This window comes from Corvus brachyrhynchos, unplaced genomic scaffold, assembly GCF_000691975.1.
Source record: "Corvus brachyrhynchos isolate BGI_N302 unplaced genomic scaffold, ASM69197v1 scaffold11, whole genome shotgun sequence".
Classification (NCBI taxonomy): Eukaryota; Metazoa; Chordata; class Aves; order Passeriformes; family Corvidae; genus Corvus; species Corvus brachyrhynchos.
The window spans coordinates 2,515,742-2,543,401 of record NW_008236965.1 but is presented as its reverse complement, the minus strand read 5'-3'; the positions used below and the strand labels follow the sequence as shown (position 1 = coordinate 2,543,401).

The 27,660-nt window shown below is 37.2% G+C and overlaps 1 protein-coding gene across 3 annotated transcripts in view; it reads right to left on the bottom strand.

The window, feature by feature from the left end:
* Window positions 1–7,998: 7,998 nt before the first annotated feature.
* KLHL15 (kelch like family member 15) overlaps window positions 7,999–27,660 on the bottom strand; it is a 28,288-nt gene continuing 8,626 nt past the window's right edge. For all 3 annotated transcript variants that reach the window (XM_008629233.2, XM_017728416.1, XM_017728417.1), the window contains exons 4-5: window positions 23,267–23,978; window positions 7,999–14,787 (exon numbers count right to left, since the gene is read on the bottom strand). In XM_008629233.2, coding sequence (XP_008627455.1) covers window positions 13,678–14,787; window positions 23,267–23,971 — 1,815 coding nt within the window. In that variant the 5' untranslated portion in view covers window positions 23,972–23,978 and the 3' untranslated portion in view covers window positions 7,999–13,677. The remainder of the gene's footprint in view (window positions 14,788–23,266; window positions 23,979–27,660) is intronic.

The following is a 27,660-nucleotide window of genomic DNA, read 5'->3' as shown; positions in this document are numbered from 1 at the left end:
TATTTTATAATGGATTTGGTTATAAAGATTTTAGCATGGAAGAGTTAAACCTAAGATGTACTTAAGTGGCCAGTGAGTAAAGAACACTAACTGGCCTCTTTCTCCATTGCACTATGTTTTGCACTATCACTTACATTTACAGAATATAAGCAGCCAGTGTGAGGCAAATGTTTATGGAAAACTGATTTTGCAGCATTTTGTGGAGGTTTTGTCAGGATGTGACGGGATAGTTTGCAAAGCAAGCACTCTCTTTTTAAGTTTGGTACACGAACAGTAAAGAAAATTCCAATTCTTTCTGGACATAAAATGGTGTGTATGTTACAAATACATATTTTTGTCATCAATTTATATGTAGAGGCTATACAACAATTACTAATACAATTATGTAACACAGATAAAAATATCTGAAGAACAGATGGTTGCTTCAAAAAAAATTTTAATCCAAATAATTTTATTAGCTCAGGCATCTTCAGTGCATTTTTTTTTGGTTAATGTGAAAGTTAATCTTTAAAAGTATTGATATGACAGATGAAAATAAATGGGAAAACCTTTGTAGGGGAGAACAATACAAATATAATAGCTTTCATGTAGGTGTATTGTTCTCTTATGCTGGAGGAGGTTATCTCTGCAAAATTTCCCTGGGACAAGGATAATATATGCCATAATGGATTATGCACAGTCCAAAACACTGTCAGACAGGCTTAAAAAGGAGCTGAAGTTTCTGCTGCTGAGGCCACAGAATAAAGAGGTTTGGCATGACTGACTCCTGGCTGTTTCTAATGTAAGAACCTCTAGCAAATTTCAGTTTGATTTTGCATGCCAGTTTTTTTCTCTCTCCTTGGTAATTGGCTTTTCTAAACACTTGTGAAAGATACATTTCCTTTAGAAAGCTGCTGCTCAGAGAAGCTTGAAAATGTCACTACAGTTCATAAACTGTCAGCACAGGCAGAAATACAATTTAAGAAACTCGATCTCTAATCCTCTGCCTTAGCCATTATGGTCTGAGCTTTCATAATGTTTTATTAGATTGCTTGTTTACCGTTTATTTTTTGGTCAGGAAAATAAGATCAGTCCTTTACTAGCAATACAATTACAGTTCTTTGCCATAGATTTATAAGAGTAGGAAAAAAAAAATTATTTGTTGCACATTAAGGCTAAAATGTGAGTGTAACATCTGCCCATCAAATACCAATGAAGTTACCTACTCACACTGATCATTGGAAAACATAATTCTGAAACGCTGGTTTGTTTTGATGTTCTCCTTCATGATAGATCATCTTGTATATTCAAACAAACAAACAAACAATCCCAAGACCCCCCACGTTTTTCCATGCACCTTTTTTCATTAAAACAAATGATTCTTTAAAATACCATGACTTGTCACTACAGTTTTGCCAGCCTGTTTAGAATTGGTTTTTGATGTCTTTATAAAAGAAACTGCTATTCTGCCTCTTAGAGCTTTTTGTTTGTGTTGTAAGTGGAAATAATGCTGTTTGGCAGATCTCTCTTCAAGTTCATTGAAAATATGTAGTTATTAGAAAATACACAACCACAAGGGCCCCAGTAAACTCAACCTTCAGTTGTTAAGCAGCTTCACCCAGTGCTGTGAGCCTGGCGCTCTAAATGCCCACACAAAGCACAGTGGGAGGGGGCATGTCAGGCACACAGCTTTGCTGGGTGGGTCCATTTCTCAGGTTCCTGTCACTTTTAGCACATATTTGTTAAGCAGCTAATTGAACTGGCCTTTATTGGGTGCATGACAGACCTTTCACTGTGCCTTTGTGAAGGGGGAGTAGTTTGCATATCCATAAGAGTACTCCTTCATCTTTTCTACTTTATTCACTTCCTAAATGATAAAAAAAAAACAAACCAAAACAAAAAAACCCAACCAAAAACTAAATTGAGCAGATTTTTGTATTTAATGATACTGTCTTAATTAGAGTGAAACTTACCTTGTGCCTTTTCTTTTCATACTTAAAGTGGGTCGTTTCTCAACATTTGTCAGAGGTACTTTATTGGCAGCTACAAGGTCTGAAGTCACACATTCAGAAAGTAAATTAAGTGTTGAGGACAGATGCCATTGCAGAACTATTTGTGCTTTCCCACTGACCTACCTTTAACTGCAGCAAAGTCTTTACTGCATTCACATCTGAGGTAAACCAGGACTTGAATTTCAGCACCTGTTGTCTCACCAGCTTTGCCACATTTTGACAGCATCCAAAATACACTCAGTGCTTTCCAAAGAAAGATCCTATAATCTAAAACAGGAGACAGGTAGAAAAGAGACATGTATAATGCAAAAAACCCAGTGTAAACCAACCGCATCTATTTTCCCTTTTGATATTACCATGGTTAAAAACCCAAATGTTCCTTCCCTAATTCAGATCTTTGGCTTCTTGCTGCAGCCATCAGTAGCTCTGGTTCCACGTTTTTCAGTCACTCCTTCCAGCTGCAATGAACAATTCTTCTGTCATTCTATCAACAAGTTGTTGATACCACCAACAGAGATGTGTGGATTGCCTAATAAAGCACAGATACAGGCTACCAGCAGCAGTGAGAACACAAACACCTTTTTGATGCCCTTAAGCACCCATCACAACAAAGCCCAATTCCTTCCAAAATTCAAATGCACCTCAGATTTCAGTTGAACAGGATACATTTTGGAAATCAACTAAAGCTAAAAGGTGGGAGGTCCTGCATCTGTTGCAAGGCTTTATGTATTTTGTGCATGAATTTTTTTACCTTAAAAATTATTTTCACAGTAATCCCTAATTTCTTAGCAAGGTGATGTGAATAGCCTATAAATGTATTGATTTACATATCTTCATAAATATACATGCATATTCAATGCAGTACATTATTTACCTAAATGACAGTTTCTAGGTCTACCAAATAATTTTCAATTAAAGGTACACATTCCTTCTGGAAGCAAAATGCCCTTTTTGGGACATAATCTGGTTTCTGTGCAGAGCCCTCGTCAGCCAGGAAGTCCTTCTACAGTTCCTTGCTCTGTGGTACCATGGCATTTGTTTAGGCTGGGTTTGCACCTTTGCATTCCTTTGCCTCATATTCATTAAAACCCATCATATCTGGTACCTTCCACTACTGCTTCCTTTCTGGGAGCATTTGCCACAAAGGAGCAGCACCCAGCCTTACAGAAGCTTAATCCTGAAGTGCATTTAGGAAACTCTAGGACATGTTCCAGGGGCCTCTCACAATCACTAATGAAAACGGTCCTTTAGATGGCTTCCCCTAATGATCCCTTATAGGTTTAATACCTGTTATCCCCTACTACTTCTCCTAATGTGAAGCCATTGATGTCTACCCCCCACTCCCTCTGGAGAAGGGCTATGGCTGGCATGACTGCAGCTCATGGTGTAGGAACCAAGGGGGCACAGGGTAGTGGGGCACAGCCTGACAGAGACTTTACTTAACTGCTTCCATCGAGCACAGCATTTAAAACTACCTCCTCATGCTTGTAAATCTGTACAATATGGTGCTGGCCCACCAAAAAAAACAATGCCTTAGCATGCTTTGGCTGTTGTATAGATGAGAAAAATACCACATTTCTCAACCATGATCAAATAGGTTCTTACTAATGCAGGGTACTATACAGGCCCAGAAACTGGGTGTTACAAATAGGAACAACTTCGCTGAACATCAAGAGTGGCAATTTCATGAATTGAAAAGCCTGAGGGATCAATCCATTGTTACAGAAAATGGGAATATGAAGCAGGTAAATTTTATGTCTGGTTCCAGACATTATCTCTGGAGGATATTGGATGATTTCCATCCATAGCAGATGCATAAATCATCAAAAGTTAAAGTACTGGAAAATTGCTAACCCTTCCAGTCACTTTAATGTGTTCTGCCCTGCTTTGAACAAGGCTGCAGATCTGAGAGCAGATCTCTCTGTGCCTTCCTACACCGGTTTAACAAGTTTAGCAAAAAATACATTATTGTCATTAATTTTTACCATGGGAAAAATAAAAATCTCTGCACAGCAAAGCTAGGACAAAACTAAAATTGAGAAATTCTGATCACTTTTTAAGGAGCATAACTTCTGCAGAGTACAGTTGGTTATTATTTGGGTGTTAACAATTTTGTACTGAGATTTCCTTGGCTGAGGTATTTAGTTTCTTTAACTTAGGTAGAAGTCAGTCTCACTTCCGTTGTTTTCAGAGAACAGCACTAACCCAAAATCCATGTCTTTCAGAAAACAGCTTCCAGAAGGTTGTTAATTGGATCAGTTCCCAACTTTAAGAAAATAATTCAACTAAAAGCTACAGTTCAGTTAATTATCATCACTTTTTTTCCTTCTGACTACATGATGCTTTTCAGTGCTTTGAATAATCTGTCAGGAGAAAGATCAGGAAAAGTTATTACTTGACAGTAACTTCCTGATTGCAATAAATGAACTCCAAATCAGGAGGAGAAGAAATATACAGATTTTTAAAAAGGCTTTTGTTCTCTGAAATGTCTTCTGAAGCTTTAGTATTTTGGATTTCATTATAGTAAGTTAAAATTAAGTTCTTGAAATCAAGTTGCCACCTGTGTTAGAGGAAAAAATCCTTGCAGAAATACCTGTAAGAGCCAGAGGAAGAAGTGAGAGTGTGTGTGACACAAGGCAAATCTTATGGAACATCCTCAGCCAACCAAGGACACCTAAGTAACTAGGACTCTTTCCTGGGCACAGATTTGCCAAGGGGGCTTTCTGAGAGGTGGAGGATGATAGCAGAGCAATTCCTTGCTTTCCAGGAGTGAAAATAAAGTTCATCACTATACCAACATTGGGGAAGCATTTAAGCCATGCCTTACATCAACACCAGAAGCACAATCCATGCATTTTGTATGACTTCAGCAATCTGGGAAAGTAAACACAAGAGGAATACACTGACCACCTTAGAGCTTTTACCCTGAAATGACAGAACTTAAACACAGAGGAAATACTTGGTTTCAGTTGGAATGATGTCATTCCTTTGACAAGGAAAGGATGGTAAAGTCAGAAAGTCTCATCAATAGCACTCAAGTACATATAAACAGACCCATAGCATGCACAATCACCCCAGGAAAGAAGATTCTCACACAGAAAAAATAATTACATGGTGTAACTCAAACTTGTGAGATGAACCACATGACAAACTCCAAACAAACCATGTTTAGAACAAGCCTGAGGACATACTGAAATGGCTGTGGGAAAGGAGGCTGCCAGTTTAAGCCAAAGACAGACATAGCTGTCTGGTAAAATTAAATAGTGCAATAAAAGGGTTAACCACTAAAGCCTTCTATCTCATTAGAAAACAGATATTTTATTCCACACCACTTACTGAACAAGATTTTTTTTTGTAATACGGGAGAAATGCTACCAAGGGTGACAGCACCAGGAGACATTTGACAGACATCAGATACACAGCAAAGAGTATTTTTTGTTCCTTAAAGTACCACATACCATCAATCTAGAATGTTTGGTGCTCAGCATATGATGCTTAATGCTGGCATTCATTCCAATGGATAGATCACTTTCCAATGGATAGATGACTGACCAGTCATTGTGTGGTTAAACGGACATCATGATGAGGTTTATTTTTACCTGTAAACATTGCCTAAAGCACCTGTCAGCACAACTACAGAATTGAATGTAGAAGTGGAAAGTGTTAATGAAAACAAGAAATTGAAGCTGCCTTTACACATATTCCCTACCCTCTCCCTTGAACAAAGTTTTTGCACATGCCAAGAAAGCTGCATTGGACAAGGCTGCACTCCATTTAAAGGATGACACTGAACCATCAGCAAGATCTGACAGGTGAGAGGCTGGGTAGGGGATCACATATCCACAAGTATGTTATGAACTCAAAAGGTACAGAACTGATGCAGAATCTGTGCAACACCCAAAGCAACACTTTGCCTTTCCGTATTATGAAGCAAATGGATTCAAAAAAGAAACAAAAAAACCCAAACCCAGAACCCTACAACCCCAGTCTATAACAAAGGGGACACATCTGCTGAAACTGGGAATTTCATGTCAACAAGGATAATTTATAGCAAAGAATATAGAAGGCATTCACCAAATAAGCCCATTGCCAAAATAACATTAATTTCATATAATACAAAACAAGTGAACAGAGATTACTAACTACTACCAAAAAATAAGGCCACGTAATTAAAAAAAAGTGAGGAATTTGGTATGAACCAGTCAAAATGTGAGAGCTCTTTGTGAAACAATGGAAACTTTGTTGGAGATGCCTGATCAGCTACAGAGGTGCTAATGAGTAAGTCAAGTCGGGCATTGTGACGTCTTGGAAAAAAGGTACTGCCAAAAATTCATCCTGGCTCACTGAGAAGGGAGACTAAAAAGGTGAACAAAAAGAAATGTAAGTAACATTTACAGTGTGAGAAGACTGTCATCTTCTCTTCCACTGTATCAGTCTAATGCATTTGGTCTCCTTTTGAACCCAAAATGGGGACATATCACAATTAAAAGTGGCCCTTCCTCCCATTAATTCATCCACAGCATACTCCCATTAAAGAGTACATTGTGTAGGATGAAGAAAAGTTACTAAAAAAGGAGAGGAAGGAGGGGAGCATGGGGGAAGTTACTTTATGCAAATAAAGTTTAAAGTAATTTGAATTATTAAAATAAAATTAAAATTCTATTTTAGAACTCAATATTAAAAAAGAAAGACACCACAGTTATTTTCAAACATTCTTGACGGCAGACTTTTAAACCAGAGGCTTTGATCTGAGAGAGACTTGACAAAATAGTGACAGAGAAAGAAAAATTGTGGCAATGGACTGACAAGGAAGGCTTTCATCGGACTGCCTGAGAAAATATGATTATAACCTGGTTTACCTGCCCTCCCACCCTGCTCCCCCTCCCTGGCATTGAATGCTGATCTGACACTTTAATCCTGAAATGAAGTTTCCCCTTCCTATTACAGGAAATGTTAAGAAGTATAACCTGGCCTTCTGGCACTTTGAGGTCCAAGTGTGTGGTGAACACACGTTGGCTGGGAGCCCCCAATTCCGTGTACCTGACAGCAGGGAACGCTCTCTCCTGGCTGCTGACCAACACCAAAGGCTGCCTTGGGTGTTCAGTCTTGGAAGTTAAAATTCATTGTCCTGGGTTGCAGTGTATTCTATTACCATCCCCATCAGCCGTTGAAATCAGGTGGGGCAGTGTTTCCTTGCCTCCTCCCCCCAGACTATCTTTCTGTTAATTGCCCATCATTGTCCTGCCGCCTGACTCAGAGATAACTCCCTCCGGCCTATCTTCTGTTAATGAGCCTCATCAACACTTGGCCTCATGACTCATTACCCCATTGTGAGATGCTCCACCCAGAGGGAGGAACCAAGCATCCCATCGTGGATATAATCTGAGGCTGAACACCAGAGACACTGGCTTCCCACTGGATTTCCAGAGGACAGGAGCTACACAGCCACCACTGGACTTCCTGAGGAAGAGCAGACTGTTTTACTACAGGATCACTGCTTCAGAGGACTGCAGCCACCATTCTACCAGACTGCTACCACCACCCTGCCTAACAGGGTGTCAGGTTGTACCTTGACTCTGTCAATTTGACGGTGTTTTTTTTCTTTTACCTTTTTTCCCCTTTTCTTTAATTTCCATTAAATTGTTATTCTGACTTGGTGCCTCCCACTGGTTTGTTTTTCAAACTAGTACATTCATGCTTACACACTGGGGGACAAATGTAACAACCAAGTCAACTCCAAACATTCATTCAAGCTTGAAATGCAGAGCAAACAGATAAATGCACTACAGCAATTAAAATTGGGAAGACTGTAAAATACAGTTAAAGAGAAGAACTTGATGTCGCTTATAAGCACATCCAGCACGATGGGATAACTTTAACAAAATCTTACACAAACATTGCAACAAGACAGTTTGAAGAGCTGTTTAACTGAGTCATCTCTGAAGTCCTAGAGAAAGTAATCCAGGTCCGCTACACTTTTAAGTATTACAAAGTTTACACACAAATGTTTAAAGATTAAAAATATTTTATTTACACTTTTCTTTATACACATTTTATACATTTTTTTCAGCTTGAAACCCAAACAGAGCACATATGCAAGTCTGAGCATACTGTATCCATAGCAAGGGAAAATTACTTTCTGCCAAAAAAAAAAAGACAAGAAAAAATGCTTTAAAACAGTTAAAAAAAGGCAATTCTTAAATTATTTAGAGAAGTTTATAGCAGCCCTAGGGTAATCATTAGACAGTTAATCCAAATGTATATATGAGGTCATATACATATAATTTTAATTTTCTATAGGAAAAGTATTTCCAATAGCTAGACACAAACACAGTACAATTTGAAAATAACTCTTCCTGTTAACTTATCAAATACATTCTTTTCAATACAAACAATCTGATATTGTACACTGGAATTGTGGGATATTATAGTGGAATTGCAATCTCCAGCATATAATAATTTATTTTAAAAAGATCTACAAAAATAACAATATATAGGGAAAAATATTTAAAATAAAAACATAGTTCACTCTTCCCTTCACCTGCTCCAGAACTGACATAAAAGTTAGGTGGGTCCCACTGAGGTAAAAAAAGCCCCCTAAATGTAGCTAACTTTACAGTCCTACAGAACACTGCATTTCCTAGACTTACAGTAAGATTTTTCTACCAGAGCTATAAATAAAAACTATCTGCAAATAAAAATTATTTTCCCCTAGCTACCAATTTAATATTAATCCAAAGGTACTTGGAATTGATTTTTGAAAGCTATTTTTAAAAGATTACATAAATTGAACTTAGAGAAGTGTAAAAAAAATTAGTAGAGGGACATACAGGAAAGCTGTGCTCAAAACAAATTAGTTTTTCTGCCACCTGACATATACAACTAGGTTTTATGAAGTTTACCCACACAAATAGAAATTTTCAAGTTACTCACCTACTTTCAAAAATAGAATACAAATGCAAAAGTAGTCATTAGTATTTATTTTAAGCAGCTTCAAGTTGTTTAACAAACATGAATGAAAATCTCAGAATATTAGCTACAGGACACCAGCAAGCGCTGTTCAAATAGATGATGTGTTTTCCAGTTATGTTCTTTCCCACTCTCCTTCAGTAAACCCTGCCACGTGTGACAGATGCTTATTCAAGTAACTTCACCACCTATATCTATTTTTATTAGCAGAAGGAGAGCAGGAGGGATGTTTCCTTTGATGGCCCCAACCCTATAAACTCGTAAGCACAGGCTTAGTAACACTTGCGCTTTTATGTTTTCCTTTAAGTACCTTACAGTTGTCTGTTTCTTTGTACTGGACTATTCACATATGTGAAGTACACATCTGAAGTGTTAAAACAATCTGGGGCCTGATTCACTATTTTTGTTTTTTTTAAGAAAAAGTATATTAAAAAGGCAAAATAGCTCTACAAATGCAACTACTTCTAAAAAGACTTTGACATATGCAGGCTGACACAAACTGGAAGTTTATTTCTAAAGAACTGTTAGTGTGTCCCCACAATGCTTACGCTCCCTTTGCTGAAGAATGGACATAATGAGTTAAGCAATGGGGTTTTTGAGATCATTTGAATTTGCACCTGCTGAATTTTGTCTTTGTTTCCTGAGTGTCAAGTGAAGCTTCATCCCTGACACAAGTAGTTACCATATTATTAGCATGAGGAAATGCAGCACTTGGGTTTCTAAGGCAGGAGAGCCTCAAAAATAAATAGCTGCAAATCTCAGAAACCAGGGAAATATTACAGTCAAACCCTCAGAGCTAGTTCTAACTGCTATCACACTGCAGAAAGTAGGGCATCCATGTTTTTCAGAAGAAAGCAACATAAAAGCAGTTGCCACGTAGCTCATATGCTGCCACTTGCTAGCAGTGCTCTCTAAAACAGCAGGACCTCTGTAAAACCAAGGACTGCCTTCTTCCAGCTGAATTCATGGGGAAAAAATTCCTAAAGTTTATTTTTGCCAGCTGATACCTTCCACAATGAAACTACCAACACTTTGTGGGAGAAAATGAGCTATTTTTTCCTTATGCAGTACTTATAAAAAAAAATCTGCCCCCTAAAAACAGACATAGGAGCACACAAAATGGGAACTGGCAGTATCCAGTCCCTTTACAGGAACACTGTGCTTTTTGTCCATTGTCTTGTTTGAAAAGAAAATTTCCTCCTGAAGTTGGTTGCTAAATTAAGAAATGAAGCTGATACATTTTTGTATAGGTGTGAAAAAAACCCTCTAGATTGTAACTCACTATGTCCACTTTTTTAAAAAAAGGCAAGTACACTTGCCTTCCAAAGCAAGTTTTATGTTGAATTTTAAAATATGTGGGTGACATTAGATTTGCTGGTATTCCACAATGAGATGGGAACAGGAGAACCTCCCCAAACCTAATAACCAAAGATCATAACTTCCTTGACAAATGAGAAGCATTTAAATGTTTTTTAAAACCCATCTTAATCTGACCATAATGCTCAAAATTTGATAGTAATAGACAATTCTCATTAGCCAGCTTAGGTTTGTTCCTATTAAGGTACTAAATTATCTGGAGCTAAATACTTAGAGCAAACATAAAAAAATTTTCAATTAGAAAAAATCCCTCCAATATACAAAGTAACAAAAGTAACTGCCTCAAAAGTTCCATTGCAGTATAAAAGAGAACAGAAGCTAATTTTTGTATTTCAGGTCTGAAAAATAAAAGCACTAGAAATGTAAACTGACAAAACATTCTCACATATCCCCACCATTCTAATCCCAAGCAAATTCCAACCATCCCTAATGCTGGAAAGGTTACAGCCAGCCTCTCAATGGAGACACAACTTCAGGGAAGCTGAAACCAACAGTTCAATTACGATTTCACAGAACAATTGCTACTATCATTACTACAATCCTGAACAAGATCTTTCAGAACTGGACACCTGAAGATAAATATGAGCTTAAAAGCAGAGCACCAAAACCAATTGGTTCTTCATTTTTCAAGTGTCAACACTCACCAATGACTTTAGTGGCAGTTGCTGAGCACACAGAGCTTCAGAAGACGCTTAAATGCAGACTCAAAAATGCAACTTGAGACACCCCTATCCTTATCATTACTTTTAATAAAGTCTTGGCCATGTCTCTCAGACATCTGACTCCTGACCACCAGAGATCCAGAGCCAGGGCCTCTCCCCACACTGGCACTGGCCCCACGTAAAGTGCTCTACTCTATGTAACGTGCCCATGACAGCTGCCTCACAAAGGATTAGTTTTTGCTGCCCCATTAACTTTTGAAAAATGAGCTGGTGACAAAGAGAATAATAACAAAAAACAAAACAAAACAAAAACTACCTTGTTTTTTTTCTCTTGTGCCCCAATACCCCATGAACTATGTACAGTGAGCACACAGCCAGCACCTACCAGAGTCAGTTTATCTCTACCCATGTAGGGTGACGTACACACAAATCTCACAGTGGAACTGAGGTTTTAGTGTAAGCCACATTTGCGTTAAGCTATCAAGAAATTAGATTTCTAATTCAGTGAACTGAATTCTTATTAAGAAAGACGAATTTAGCTGCAAACTAGTCTGCATCAGAAGGCTGAATATCAATATTTGGTCCAGTCTCTTCTGCTGTAAATAACTTATCACTACAGCTATGATGGCAAACATTCTCTCTTTCTTTTAAAACATACGAAAATACTCAATTAATAAATCATTTCTAACAATAAACAAACCCTAAATATCTGCTGACTTGCCATATAGCTCCAAATACTCACATTTCAACCCAAAACATAATTCCTACAAAGACACCAGAGCGCAATATGAGAAGTTTTACACATTGTTTTAACTTCTATTATTTCAAACTTCATTTACAGAAGTAGGAATTATTTTTAACATGGAAAACTTAGGGTGATTTTGGTCCCTTTGTAAGTGCATTCTTTTGAACTCCCTGAGTACTGTACACTCCTTTTCTACAGTGAATTCTGACTGGAAGATGCTGAATAAAGTGGTTTTGCATTGCTGCATATAAAGTAAAATCTATTGCTTAAAATGAAGCACAGCAGCGTTAGATTTTACAAAATATGCAGCCGCATGTTTCAGCATCTGAACTACCTGTGAGCCTTCAGCTTCCCCAGATCTCTCCTTTAGGTTCTAGAAGTGGCTAATTTCATATCCATAAAGATAGTCAAAATGCAATTACTGTTATTATTTATGTCTTGGCAGATAATTCTTACCAATCTGCTGTCACTTATACCTGCAAATTAACACAATGGAATATTCAAAGCCCCCTTGGACCAGCCATCTCTATTCAGGCACTCCAAGGTCAGTAGCCATAGTTGTGTAGGTTTTTATAAAAGAAACAGAAATTATACTAACAAACCAATCACCTAACTCCGTATTTTCAAAACACAGTAGTTCTTAAAAGTTAATAATAATAATAATAATATTATACCACTTCAATATGAGTACTCATATTGAAGTGCGGATATAAGCAAAGTACTGACAATAAACTGCAGTATATCCAGCATCCAGTTCCAAAAATAACTGTGGGTTGCAGCAGTGCTGAGCATTTGCTTATTGATGTTTTCCATTTTAATGAAAAAAGAAAACCAGGCAGCACATTGAAACCAAAAAGAAACTCAGGTAAAATGAGTTTACTTTCTAAAAATAATTTATAAAAAAACAAATAATCAACAGTTCATTACGTAGCAACAATATAAAGAGTTTAAGGTTACTGAATCAATCAGTATATACTAAAGATAAGATACTTTGATACCACATGAGGCCTTTTCACTTCAGAACCTTGAATTATTTAGCTCATTAAGGAATACCTTAAATTCAACAGATATGGCTGAATCTGTGCACTAGTTAAAATATAATATTGTAACTGCACATAAAAAGATGCATTTATATACAGTTTTTACAGTGTATGCACATGTGTGTATACATTTTTTTTACTCACCAACAAACACAACACAGACAATAGAAGGCAGCATAGAAATAGTGTTTTGAATATAAAAATGCTTTGTTTTCAATTTAGTAGAAAATGTGTAATTTGCATTTTGGCAGACTTACTGGTACAACTATACAAAACCAGGAAAAAGGTCATGCAAAGGGGTTAAAATTTTTCTCCAAAGTAAAGAAGGGAAAACAAAAACACCTAGTAAATTTGAGAGTACTTCGCAGTTAATGGGAAAAGCATCTAAAAGACAACATGAAATACAGAAATGGTTTGGTTTTGTTACTTTATACCTGGTTGTACCCTAGTACAGATGATGATGTGTATTTTGATGCTCAATAAAGAGTGAAAATAACATCTTTCTTTTCCTTTCACAAATATTTTGTCAAACTCAACTTATTTCAAAAGCATAGCGGTATAATGGCCATTAAAAAAAAGAGACCACATTGTGGACATAAAATACTACAAAAAAAAAAAAAAGGCAGACTCAAAAATATATTTTGTCTCATACTAACAATTACATTTGTTAAACAAAAAAAAAAAAAAACAACAAAGCTTTCACAAGATCAGACCAACTATCACCTTTTCTAATAAACGTGGTAAGTACACTCCCTGTACATCCTGTTTCTCTTAAGCATTTAGCAGTTGTTCTTATACACAAGGAAATGTCTCTGCAGGAATTCAACTGGTTTGCAGTTTTTTTAATGAATTAGTATAGCTCTTTTGTGTTTCATGGGATTGTTCATTCTGTTTTAGCTGCACCGTCTAACATGCTCCAAAACATACTCAGGAAAGTGCAGGCTGCAGACCTGTAAGCCGTCCAGCTTGCAGGGCATCCTTGGATATTCATCTTCTTTCCATTTGTTTTCCTCTGGATCAAAAGTGAGAATCGAATCACTGTAATGACCATTGTAGCAAAGGCCTCCAAGAACCATTATCTGTTTGTCCAGAACAGCTACACCATGACCACTCCTACCTATTGGCATAGAAGCCAATATAGTCCATTGATCAGTATCGGGGTCATAAACCTCTGTAGATGGACATCCTTGAGATTCAAAGGAGGCTCTCAGGATCACACAGACACCACCAAAGACATAAAGCTTACCATTGTAAGAAATCATTTTGTGAAAGCATCTTGCATAATTCATTTTGCATTTGTTCTCCCAGCAGTTAGTGACCACTTGAGTTCTCCGTGTTCGCTGCTCTACTGTCCCTTCTTTACTGGGATCAAACACACACACTTGCTTAGAAGTTGAAGATGACGTAATTCCACCAGTGATATACAACTTGTTACCAAGCACAGTCCCTTCATGTCCGTACTTATTGACTGGATAGGGATCCACAAATTCCCATTTATCTTCAGTAATATCATACCGTTCAGTTGAGTAAAACGTTTCATCCCTGGTTCTCCCAGCCACTGCATAAACATACCTGCCAATCACTCCAACAGCAAACTCAGAACGTGGCACAGACATGTCTGCCATTCGTAACCAAGTGTTCTGTCTTGGGTCGTATCTAAACACTTTGGATGAAGCATGAAACTCACCATCTGGCCCCAGTTCTTCCCCACCTAACAAGAACACGAAGTTATTTACAATGGCAAGGCAGTCTGGTCGTAAAGGTACTTGAGGACCCTCCAGTTCCCACCAGACCCTCGGTTTGTGCAAGAGAAGAATTTTACTGTTTACCATACTGTGTCCTATCATTCCTCTAAATACAGCAGTCTGGGGTTTGGCAGAACGAATTTTGTTCGATTTCATTTCCATCAAAGGCTGTTGGTGAACGCTATGAAAGTAATTCATGGCTTGGTCAACCTCATGTCGCAGCTGCCGGGAGTATCGATAAAACTCTGATGTTTTTACCTATGAATACATTTAAAAGATATTAAAATTCTGACCAAGAGAAACAATCCAGAAAACCTAAAGCACTATGTGTCATTAGAAGATTATTTTACTTCGTTTCATTCAGGCAATCTTGAGAGCAATTGCATTTATGCATGAAGGTTTAAACTGATGTATTGTTATCCAAAATCCAGAAGGCAATTTAGTGATTAAGAGCAGTGACTAACATTTTCAGCAGAGTAATCACATGCAGAATTTATGCTGGAATTAGGCACAACTGAAATCCCCAAGTCTAAAAATCATTATTCCTTCTCCTGAAAACAGCTTCTGTTCATCTTCTGCTTAATCCATAAAGCACCCAAATTAAAAATTCACTCTTTTCCTGGGTTTCAAAGACACTCTACACACCTATTCTGTGGTTACCAAGGTCTGCTCTAGTCTGGTTTTTTTCTGAATTCTCACAAATGAAGTCTGAGCTCCCAAATGCTAGGCTCTGCTCACAGAGCTATTTAATTGCCATGGGGTGGGAAGGGAAGGTACCCAACCCCCTTCCTTCAGAATATGTGCTTACGCCAACCACTCATCATGATGTTGACCTTATGGTTTCCCCTCTTTGTGTCTCCACATGTTAACACATGCCTTTAACACAAGAAGGAAACATCTCAACATATAATCCTTTGGTTGTGCATTTCTTTGGCAAATTGCAGAGGTAGGTTTGAACTTCCCAGGTGAGAGATACAACCTACGAGCCATCCATGCTCAGTTTTATTGGAGTTGTAGGCACGGGGGAAAATAAGAATTCCTTTCTGGAACCCTTCCTACTATCTAAGCCAATTTAAGTGCGTGAGGCTGGTCCTGAGACCATTCCAAAACACATCCCTGTCTTGAACATTTTAATTAATCTAGCTCCAGGCATCCTCAGCTCACTGTGGGAATCTCTTCAGAGGCTTCACTCTTCCTGTACAGTCAGGTGTAACACAGCATTCTGAATCACACTTCTAAAACAAATAAAACCTGCTAGACGTTGCCAAATCCACAAATCCTTGATCAGATTTGATCCTAAATCCCAGTTTCTTTCACAAAAAATTGGATTGCTTTCAAACAGTCTGAAAGCCTTTAGTACCTACCAGCTCCAAAGAAGAAGCAATGCTCTGAAAAAAATCTGAGGCCATTCTGAAATTTCAAGTGACCACAAGGTAACACCAGAAGCTATTTTTAAGTATCTTTTACCCCATCTCCTATTCTTTGTCCCAAAGAAAAAACGCCTCAGGGTTGGTGGTGTGAATTTTGACATATATGGAAAGCAATTTGGAAATTAATGTTCTTTATACCTTGTGAATAAAGTAGCTGCTTGTTCCATAAACACATACTATTAAAATTTTGTTAGCTGTCTGTTAATCATCTCTTCCTTGTATAGTAATTAAGATATTCTGCTGTCAAAGAATCATTTTTTAAAAAAATCTTTTGAACTGTTCTTATTGAACATAATTTGCACAGTTGAGACAGTTTGAAACACCAGATTTCAAAAAAAACCCCTGAACACTAACCTACTATTGTAAAGCAGTGTATATAGCTCAAGAGTGACAGTAACTTGATGTTTTTATTTACGCTTTTTCTTTCCTCCACTTTAATTTTGACAAGTTCAATTTATCTTTGTTTTTAAAAAAAGAGGATGGTCACAGGCAGATCACATATATTATTCTTGCAGCAATGTCCAGCTTCTTCCTACTGTTTTTGCCAGAATCTATTTTGGAGCAAAATGGTTTACTCAGGTATGGTACTTACAGAACATTCACAGTAAGCCAAACTCTTCTGGGAACAACAGCTCTATTTTCTTGTTGCAAATAAAGAATATATCATGCAAAGATCTGCTCATATGGTACTTGTTAGAATAAACTGTATACCTTGCCTGACTGAAAAGACTGAATATAAATTACAGAAAACATGCTGGCAGGGAGAACCACAGAACAGAAAAATGATAACATACAAAGGTTACAAAAAATGAAAAAGAAGTTAAAATTACAAAGAACCATGGCTGGGCTACTTTATCTTTAAAAGGAACTTTCAAATTCTAAACCAGCAGGACTACTTCAGGTATTCCCAAACTGGAGCTATCCTCTTTGGAATTAAATAAAAATATAAATTATCTTTGTTCCACCTATATGCAGTTCAGGCTTTCTTGGATAATTATGGAAGACAACAGGATCAACATGCTTACATCGTGAAGCATACCAATAAAGCTTGGCAGAGATAGAAAATGTTTTTCTTTCTCCCTCAACATTTACAACTCTGTCATTAGATCTAGAAATTGGAATGCCAGCCAGAAACTGGAATTAATATAAGCCTACATCCTCATCACTCTACTCCTTCACATAACCTAAATCTCATCCCATGAGAGCATGCCAAAGGAAACAAGGTGTGTCTCTAATTCCAGAGACAGACCCTCATGACCAGGGAATCAATCTATTTGTTTACTACTGCTTATCTTGACAAAGGCACTCATGACAAAGCAAAGCCTCAATCTCTTACCTTAAACAAAAAAGACATCAAGGAGCAAATGCCACTCCCAGTTATTAACACCCCTCTGTGACTGAAGTTCATGGGGAAGCTTCAACATGCACAAGTTTGAAGAGGTGAACATGAAAATACACAAGCACTAGCAATTCTTACAATATGCAGAAAAAAAAATCCCACAAAGCAAGAGTGATTGACTACCTCGATTCTGGTAAGAAAAGGTAACTGGAACATTCCTAGACTTGGCTCTTGAGGAAAAATATCCCTGGTTTTAGCTATCCACCTTTCACCAACACAACACTGCCTCTCACAGGAGCAGTACCTCTGCTGAGGCTCAAAGGATGGTCTAAGATGAATGTTAGGATATGCCTAGGAAAGTACAGACTGCTCATGCTTGCTTGATGCAAATGAAAACAAAGCAAAAGTAGGTCATTTGGCCCACTTTCAGTCATACTGTGAAATATCCCAGAATTATTTGAAAGCCCTGTTCAGCACAGTAAGGAAAACCCTCTGCCTACACTTTCAAACAATATTACAGTAATTGTCATTACTTGTGTGTAAAATCAAAAAAGAGAAACATTAAACTTTAGGTAGTTTGGTGTTTAAAACAACTGTAAGTTGTGCATGTCAGCAGATGAAAGCACATGGCCTTTTGTGTGAATTTCTATCTGACACCCAAAACATGCAGAAGGAAAGCCCTCAGCTTTCAAAAGTAGGCTTTGCCACTACCTGTAAGTAGCAACAAGAAGATGATCAGCAAATATCTAAGTGCTTATCAATAGACCAATTTTCCTGTTAAGTTCAAATGTAGAAGCTCTGGAAGGAATGTGTCCATAATTACCAACACTCAAGCAGAACACAGAGATTTCTGCAAAGCAGATGGAAACGTATATTAATCATCATGAACCCTGAAGCAAAACAAATGTGCATTCCTAAAGAGTACATCATCAACTCTGAATTGATAAAAATATATAAATGCTTCAAAGCATTTTTGAAGTTTAAAGAAAAACTGTTCTGTTATCTTGCTGAAGGGTCTCAAAAAGGCATTTTAAGTCGGACTTCCTTATCAACCCCAGTCTTACTGTAAAAAATGGAATTTAATCCAAGTGCTAAAGCTTTGCTTGTGTGGTTTTTTACATTCTTTACATTCTTTCCTATTCTTTGTTTAATTTTCTGGAGAAAACCTTTTTAAAGAGGTTATACTGGGACATGTATATGTAATGTAAGAGTTTCCTCAAGATATGCAGAGATGGAGAATAAGAACTATCTCAATGTATTAACTACCAGTTACAGTGGTTCACAGTCAGACTTTTAGCTACACAGACTGAGAACAGCATAAACTAAATCAAATGTGTCATTCCATAATAAAAGATGTAAAAATAATTAAAAACATCCACCCCTCTACTCACCCCCTAGGCAGTCAATACCAAAATCACCACTATCCTTCCAGTCACAGTAAATTTGAGCTTTAATGCATTTTCTCTTCTTCATTTTAAATCAGTGAAACACTCCATAAAAACTGCTGGCTTTCCAAATTAATGCAGCTTTTAATCATTGCCTATTTTTCTGCTGTATTGCAATGCATGCTTTTCTAGTTGTAGCAGCTATGGGAATCTCAGAATCTTCCATTTATATTATATGAAGAAGTAAAACAAAAAATTAAGCCATTAATTTCTAATTTGAAAAGTGATCTCCACAAAAGACCAGCTGTGTCCCATATTATGTTCATTAACTTTCCTCCTTCCCCAAAAAAATTACACTAATTAATAAGCTGCAGTAAGAGCAATGAAATGCAAGGTAAATGTTCTGTAACATGTTTTACTTCAGTATATGGCTTTAAAAAAAAAAAATCCTCACATAACCTTTTATAGTTACTGCTCTGTTTGTATTCTTTTTACTTAGGTTTATAAGAAAAAGCTTTCAAAAGCAGAAAGAAAGGCCTCTTTTGAACTGCCCAAACTAAACAGCTATTATTTGTGCACCTGGCAACTAAATTTTAATGTTATTATATGAGTGGATATTAACTTGCTTCCTTCTGTAGAACTGGTAAAAAAACCCCAAAGACAAACAAAAAGAAAAGTACAGAAAAATCTCCATGGCTCATACTGTGACTTTAATCACTTCTAGTCATGTAAACAGAGACCTATTTTAAAGATTCTAACTTATTGTGCTAAAGTTTTCTAAGCCTGCCAATTCTGAATGTGCATGTGATGCAACTGAAACTCAGCTAGTAGGAGTACAAAAGTAATGTTCCACCTTTCCAATGAACAATGACGGCATCCATATCACACTTTTAAAGACCAAATTCTTACTCTTGAAAAAAAATCAAACTTAATTTACTAGAGATTAACCTGAATAAAAACTAAGGTCCATCAACTCTGCTAACAAAGATCCTTATTATTTTCACATCTACTTATCTCTGACCATATTCTAATCACAATTATAAGCCAGTATGAGAACTGGTCAGTACCAGTGAAGGGCTTTGAAGGACTGTTCTACAAGTGTTACAAATCACTTAAGTAATTTCAGCCTAACCATAGAAAGGCACAGCCTCTGTGCAGCAAGGACAATGCCCTCAAATTGATTACTTGGCTGTTCCTTTTTAAAAACTGAATTCATCAAAGTCAAGCTGGAGTCTAACTCAATCTAATCTCTCAAATCAGAGTGGAGTCAACAATCTATATGCCACAATTAAGAAGCTCAGCACATAATAAATACTGCTAGGAAATCTATTCAAATCAACAATAACCTTAACATCCAAAAATATTAAGCACAGCACCTATCTACAGTAAGAGGGGTCCCCTAACCTCACCCACACTTCTTATTATAAGCTTCAGCAGACAAAGTTGTATAAGTAGATACACATGTACTACTAGACATGGAGGTAAATGGGAAAAAAAAAAAGAAATTCAACACATTTAAGAAAGGTAAAGTCACATTAACATAAAATTACAATGACATCTTCTCAAAAATTATTATTTTCTAGGCACAGGACAGCAGATATTCAAAGACAATGTGCACTGTACCTCTACACCAGAAGCTGATGAATGTAATGATTAGTAAGTTTTTCATTTAAGCTTGCCATTTATAAATCAGCATGGGCTAGTCATAACAAACCTTACAGACTGGACATAAAAAACCCCTGGATTTTAAGGACACGGGTTTTGAAACAACATTTCCATCTGAGTAGTACACAGAAACTAAATGAAGCTTAAGCAATATTTATCAGAGAGATCATTACATGGTTGCCTCCAGTAACATGGAGATTAACTCAATGATCCAGGTGAAAGGCACTCCAACTTCTATCTCCAAAATTCCTCAAGACTTACAGAGCCATGGACATGTTTCCTTAAAATGAAAGCACAAAGTGGACAGTGAAACTTGTGCTTTCCCCAAACACTTTGCCTTCACTTTCTAACTATTCCCTAAATCCTTACTGGATTATCTTTCAATTTTCTCTCATACATCTGCATGTACTTTAAGGGCTGAGGAACAAAAGGAGTATCTACTCATACTTCAGAAGCCATTCTTCCAGGACAGTTTGCAGTAAGCAAACAGGCTGTACCTTCACTTGTGCACTCTAAACGCACATCAGACTCCAGGTGTTAATCTAGAGTCACTGATTTCATTTATAAATTGTGTACCTCTCCAAAAAAATGATGTAAGGAACAGAATGGCTTGAGAGGCCGAAAGTATCCTTATCATGACTTGCAACGTTATATAAGTTATTTATATACTACAGTGACAGGCATCTGAGAAATGTCCATTAGAAAGATTACATAAAAGTACATATGACAAGCCAGCCAGTGTGTAGCAAATACAGAGTTAGCTGAACTGGCAGAGTCAAACTCAGACTTTATTTGGTACATTTATGCATTTAGTATGTGCTGGCCTCAGGAAAAGGGTGGATTCTGTTTGTGAATCTCCAAAAAAGGCAGTTTTACCACTATTTCCCCATTCCACACAGAGAAGAAAGAAGCTCTCCCCGGGTTACTGCCAGAACAGTGAACAGACGCACTCTTTTATTTAAAAAAATAAAGTGTTCTATATTCTGATGTTGGCTGCAACTGCAGTTGTCCTTTGTCACTTGTCATGCTGGATAACTTAATACTCTCTAGCCAGGGTAGAACACAAATACATTCCTAGCTGCAGTAACAAATGACATAATTAGCTCTGCTTCCCTCTGCTGAGTTGTCTCACTCCATAATCTGCACTGGTTTTTCTCTGCTCCCACATACAATTAACACGAAGGGTATTCACAGACAAAGCTTTTACATGTAGATATATAATCTGGGATGCTGAAAACAACGTCTCTCCTGAAGTTGTACCTATTGTGCCTGTGAAGATAAAACATGAGAAGCACTGTATGCAGGATTTATACCAACAATATCAAAACCAACTCCAGAAGTTATACCCAAATATAATGCTGAAGACCAACATACACTTTCACTTACAGAAATTTAACTGAAGACAGCTTGATGCTTGAGATTGTATCCCCAAAACTCATAGGGCTGAAGCAGTCTCACACAAATCCTGCCCTGTTAGATTAACCTCAAAAAAGTATGTTGTAAATTCTGTTTTATTACTGAAGAGCTTAAATGATGTAATAATATGATAAAAGCACTATTTAAAAGACACAAGACACTACAATGCAGACTGTAGCATTAGCTAGCTCTTACTAGTTAAAAATGTTTTAACCCAATATAAACATTACGTTAGTGCTCTAAAATATGTTTAGGTATTTATTTTATATCTATAGTTTAATATAGCATCATAAATATATTTTATGTATTATTACTTCCTATACTCAGTTCACAACAGAGAAAAAAATTCAAAACATAAAAATTCACTAGTCTGAAGTAATTAATAGCTCTTATAATCTGAAACTGAAATAAGTATAAGAATTACTGCTTGGATGATCCAGTGGCCCCTAAAACAACCAAAACCAATACAACCTTCTCTGCATATTCACTAGACACTAAAGTAAAAATATATGGGAGGTTAATTTGTAAGAAGCACAACAAAAAACATGGGGTCTGAACTCCTATTAATCTGCTGAGAGGTGAAAAATACAGAAGTTGTATCTTATCACACAAAATTAACATTGTTAAAACAGCACAGCTCAAGGAATTCCTAACCTGAACACTGTTACTAACCTGCAAGAGAACAGATTACAAAGTACTGTAATTTTCTACTGTTAACAAATATTCAGAGATTCTCAAGAACTAAAACCAATATATTTTTGTCTGTTCTTCAACAGAAGAGTAGAAAAAGCAAGTTCTCTTTTACCTCTTACTACATACAATGAACAGTTGAACTATAAGATGACCTGCTACAAAGAGTCCTCTTATATTTAAAGTAAATCATTACATTTGACACAATAATTTTTTGATTGTGTTATGTCTTGTGTACAACCAAGCGTATGTGTAACTTTGCAGGATCGGGGCTTACTTCTAACTGCTGTGTAACAGCACAAGCACTGAGGATACAACAACAACAAAAACACTCTGCAGATTTAAGAGCAGATGCTACTTTTCATTTTTAAATAACCCTCCCCTGTACTTAAGCCACATAAGATCTACAGTCACTATTTTTGATTATATTGATAACAATTATTATAACATATACCCTACATATTATGTGCAGGTCTAAAGCCTCTGGAAAGCAAGAAGCAACTTGTGGAAAACAGTTAAGAACGTTTGAAATTAAACTAGATAAAAGTGACCTTACTTCAAAATGTTTTTTCCATATAAAGTCATGTATAAGCATGTACTGCAAACATACCTGTTCTCCAGCCACTGTAGGTATTATTGTCTAATAACCAAAGACAATACTTTTAGATGTTTGCCTTCTATGCCTTTCTTTATTAGAAAAATAAACGCTATAATTCTGTTCCTTCTCATAGCTTCAGGAATCTTACCTATTTACTGGCATGCTGCCCTAGCTAAATGATGAATCCTGCCTATTGCTTTTCAAATGCACCAACCTTCTCAAAAACACTGGATGGTGTCATCAAACAAAACCTGATGTTCTGAATGATGGTGTCCGTATGCCTCCAGCGTCTTCTATCATGGCGCAGCCAGGCCTGAACAGCTTCATACAGCTCTATCTCTGGAAACCTGCTCAGACGATCATTATCCAAGTAAGACATGAGCTTCTCAAAGCTCAGATATGAAAGGAAGTCAGGTCTGGACATGAGTGGCACAAAATTCTCTAGCAGAAAGGAATCCAATTTTTCCCTGACTCCTTCGATGTTTACACCAAAATCATCCAGAAGTCTCATAATTTCTGCACAGTTTTCTAAGCAGATTTTAGCTAAGAGAAAAGAGCAGCAAAACTTTACCACCTCTATAAGCTGGACATACATGGCAGCCTGAAGGATTTCATGAACAGTGTTCATACTCAGTTCAATAGTTCCATAGTACATGAATTGGAGGACATGACTGAAGCCTGTAGCTGTCAGACCTTTCAAATGGATTTTGTCCTGATCTCGTTCTCGCATGTCAGCTGTGAACATAATCCTGAAGTAATCACTCTGGGTGGCAAGCAGTGCTTTATGGGCCTGAAATTGGTGGTCTTCAATGACAAGTGTGACATCAAGAAGCAATCCCTCCTCATACAGTGCTCTGAATCCTGCAGAGACACTGGTGTCATGGATGGAGGAGCTAAACCCTTCCACGTCCCCTGCCATGAATCACCTGGGGGGAAGAAAAAAAAAAAAAAAAAAAATAAAAATAAATCATAATTTCTAATAACATATTACAAGCCCTTCCTGACCAGATAAATCCTAACTCAGATTGCTTTGATTAGGACTTAAAAGTCTTCACCATTCTTTTTGTTTTCTCTCTGGCTGAAGAATCAACTTAGGAAAAAACTTAAAACACAAACTTTAAATATTTCTCCCCCAACCAAATATTCTCATTTCAAAGACAGGGTAATGAACAAAAATAACTATGCAACACTGCCAAAATGATTCCTTACTCCAAGTTAATTCATGGTCATATAATGAACTAAAAAGGTTGTCATGGTTTTTTTCCTCTCCCTTCCATCAATCTTTCTAAAGAATTTATCTCAGGGGAGCAATAAAACACCCACTCATGAATAGCAAAGGTTTCAAAAAGGAAGCCAAATTTCCTTAACTTCAGAAACAAGCTTCAGTAGATCTGCACATGGTATGATCAAAAAAAAAAAAAAAAAAAGTATTATGTTCTAAAATCTATGTCAAATTACTCAAAAGTTATTTGAAGGAAAATGAACATTTTCAGAGATACTATTTGATATTGTGTGCTTCACTTCTCCTGTAAAAACACAGTCCCATCATGTCCCCCCTGTTTCTTACTACAGTGATTAATATTAGATTATGAGATTTATGAAGTACAAAATACTAAGGCAATAAGAAGCACTGACAGGAATAAGTCACAAAAAATAATATTCTGTATTGTGGGCTTAGTGAAGCTCAATTGCTCATTAAGCATTTGCAGATATAGTATTACTTATATGCAAGCTATAATTAAACTGTAAATAAACCAAAAAGAAATCTAAGAGTAGCAGGATCCTACCCTGTTAAAGTCAAGGAAGATAAATATTCAATAATCAAAATAAAAACCTATTCAAAATCCAGAAATTTCTCAAAATGTTGCTCAACTTCCTTGGGTTTATGTATGGTGAAGTTGCACAAGGCAGCTTGAACCAATTAACAATTCTTCAAAGGACAACAGCACACGCCATTTTCCTTCTCTGTCTCATTCTGGGACCTGAGCTCCTGCTGCCTACTTTGAGCCACTTCTGGGGTTCATTTGGCTTCTCCAGAAAGTCCATTCAACTCATAAACATGACTAAAAAATAAACTAAGAGCAGGGAGGGACAGACGTGTAAAAGACACGACACAAACATGACCACCCCACTCCCCAGCACACACAAAACCTCAAAACTATACATCTTTCTGATTCCCAGTGAGCTGACTTCTGACTTGACATTGTGGGGTTTGGCACACGAACCAACGTGATGCAGAGGGCAGGGCACATACTTGAGCAGGAAGAGAGAGAAAGAGCAACAACTTCCCTATTTGACATTAATTTACTATTATAATTGATTCATCTTGTTTTATTCCTCTTCATCCCACCTTAAATTACACTGCAACTTTCCCTCAGATATTTGTTGCATTTAACTCTGAATTTCCTATAACAAGTAAAGCTAATAATGTTTTGGTACTGGTAACCCACATGAAAAGCTAAATAATACCAACAATTAGAAAAACCTGCAGATTCTCAACATCATAAAACTTCACACAAATATATGGATCCAGAAGTGACTCTAGAGTGGCCCACGTTTCACAGCCTCAGGGAGCAGTTACCACTTACCCCCACTTCTTCAAGTACCACATTCTGGCTGCTGCCATTGTAACAGGAATGCATTTTATTAGACTCATCAATGGATAATCATCTCCTCTCCTTCACTCCTCAGCACCATCCTGGAAAATCAAACTGGAGACACCCTTTGTCTGTGCAAAACTAATCTGGTGAGTGGTGTTTGTAGCCACACCTCATGGAATTAGCACCACTCCCACACTGCTGAAGCCTAATAATGGGTTCTGTGCAAAATAAAGTCAATGCTGGGAGTGTTCATTACAATTAAGGCCGTCTCACAAAATTCAAATTCCTGAAAGTAAGAGCAGGAGCACAAGAACAAAAATGATAATCCAATCACTTTCTCACCAGTATTCATGATGGCACCTTCCCCTCAATGTCACTGAAGACAAAAAGAAACATGCAAACTGCTCTGGAACCTCATATTGTGAAACTCTTATTCCTCAACATCAAATGCCTACCAGAAAGAAAAATTACCATCAGATATTTTTCTTAGTTACTGCCAATTCTTACACAAAAGCAGATGAGGAAAGAAGCACTTCACTAACTCTTACCACCTCAAAGAGAAGCAACCAACTGAAGAGGAAGCATAGAGCCTGACTTTACAGGATTTTGCTTTCTAATTGGATTTCTCATATCAAATAAAAAGGTAAGCACCAATATTAGCTTTTTTCCTTCTTTCGTTGGAGCACTTGTAATTCGTCTCCTCCCATCCCCAGTTCTCTGATGTTTAATAATAGCTGAGCTCATACCTCACTCTTCCCTCTTCAAGAGATTTAATGATCACTTGCCACTCATCTTCATAAAACATAGAGACTTGAAACAACTCTGACTGCTATCTGAAATCAGCCAAGAGGTTCAGAGGTTACAAGGACTCTCAGACAGTAAAACTGTGTAAGTTACAGTGCTTCAGGAGACCAACTAAGACTTGGCTCGGCATCAGTTCCATGATCAGGGTTAAAAACAGGAAAGGACAGTTGGAATTCGCAAATGTGAGAACGAGAACAGAGTAACACAACTGTATATCGGGGGGAGAAAAAGTCAAAAATGAAGCAACATTCCCCAGGTGGCTGAAGCAATATATATTCTTCTGGAAATAATGGGATATCCCATCACACAGGCAATATCACTGAGAGGATTTCTTCAGAACAGTATGTGCATTACTGTGTACCTGAACAACATAAAAAAGCCACGGCAGCAAGCTCCAAACACACAGTAGCATCTTTGCCCTTCCCTTGAGAAAGATAATTACATTATGGGTACTCCACAAATAAAAGGAGAGAAATTAACTTGTACACAGGATGGCCCTAAAAGAAAGGCCTCTTTCACCACCCTCAAAGAAGCAAAAAGGAAAAGTTGGCAAGTGAAGTTAAGCAAAGACATGTGGTAGATGCACCTCCAGTGCTGCTTTTAAGGATCAAAACAAGTAAATCATACTCCAAACAAACAAACAAAAACCCAAAACAAACAAAACCCATGAACAAACAGAAGCTACAAACCAACCAAAACACAAACAAACAAACCCCCCAACCAAACCAGCACTAGAGAGTACTGGGCAACTGGCTCTAGGTGGCCCTGCAGGTGGCCCAGATGATCTCCAGAGGCCCCTTATAACCTCAACTAGTCTGTCAATCTGTGATTCTGTTGCTTTGGCACAGACACTGCACTGATGTGGGGAATTTTTTTTGCGACCTCCTTTTTAATTCTGATTAAATATAAATAAGACAAATATACGTGCAAAAAAAAAATCATTTGTTACTATCCTTCAAATTTTCAATCTAACAAGGCAGGAATCACTGAAATATTGAGAAAGAAAACCCACCTGTGTTTAGGGAACACCTTTAACGGCTCCAATTTTATACATCTCCCTACAACTGGCAGTTCCTTAAAAATATTTAAAACTTAGTCAGCCACAAATGTCTACAAGGGTAACAAAGTGGTCAACACTTGGAAATTATTATTTCTGAATGTTTTAAAAATGTGGGTGTTTAAGTCACTTAATCCTTCTTTTCAC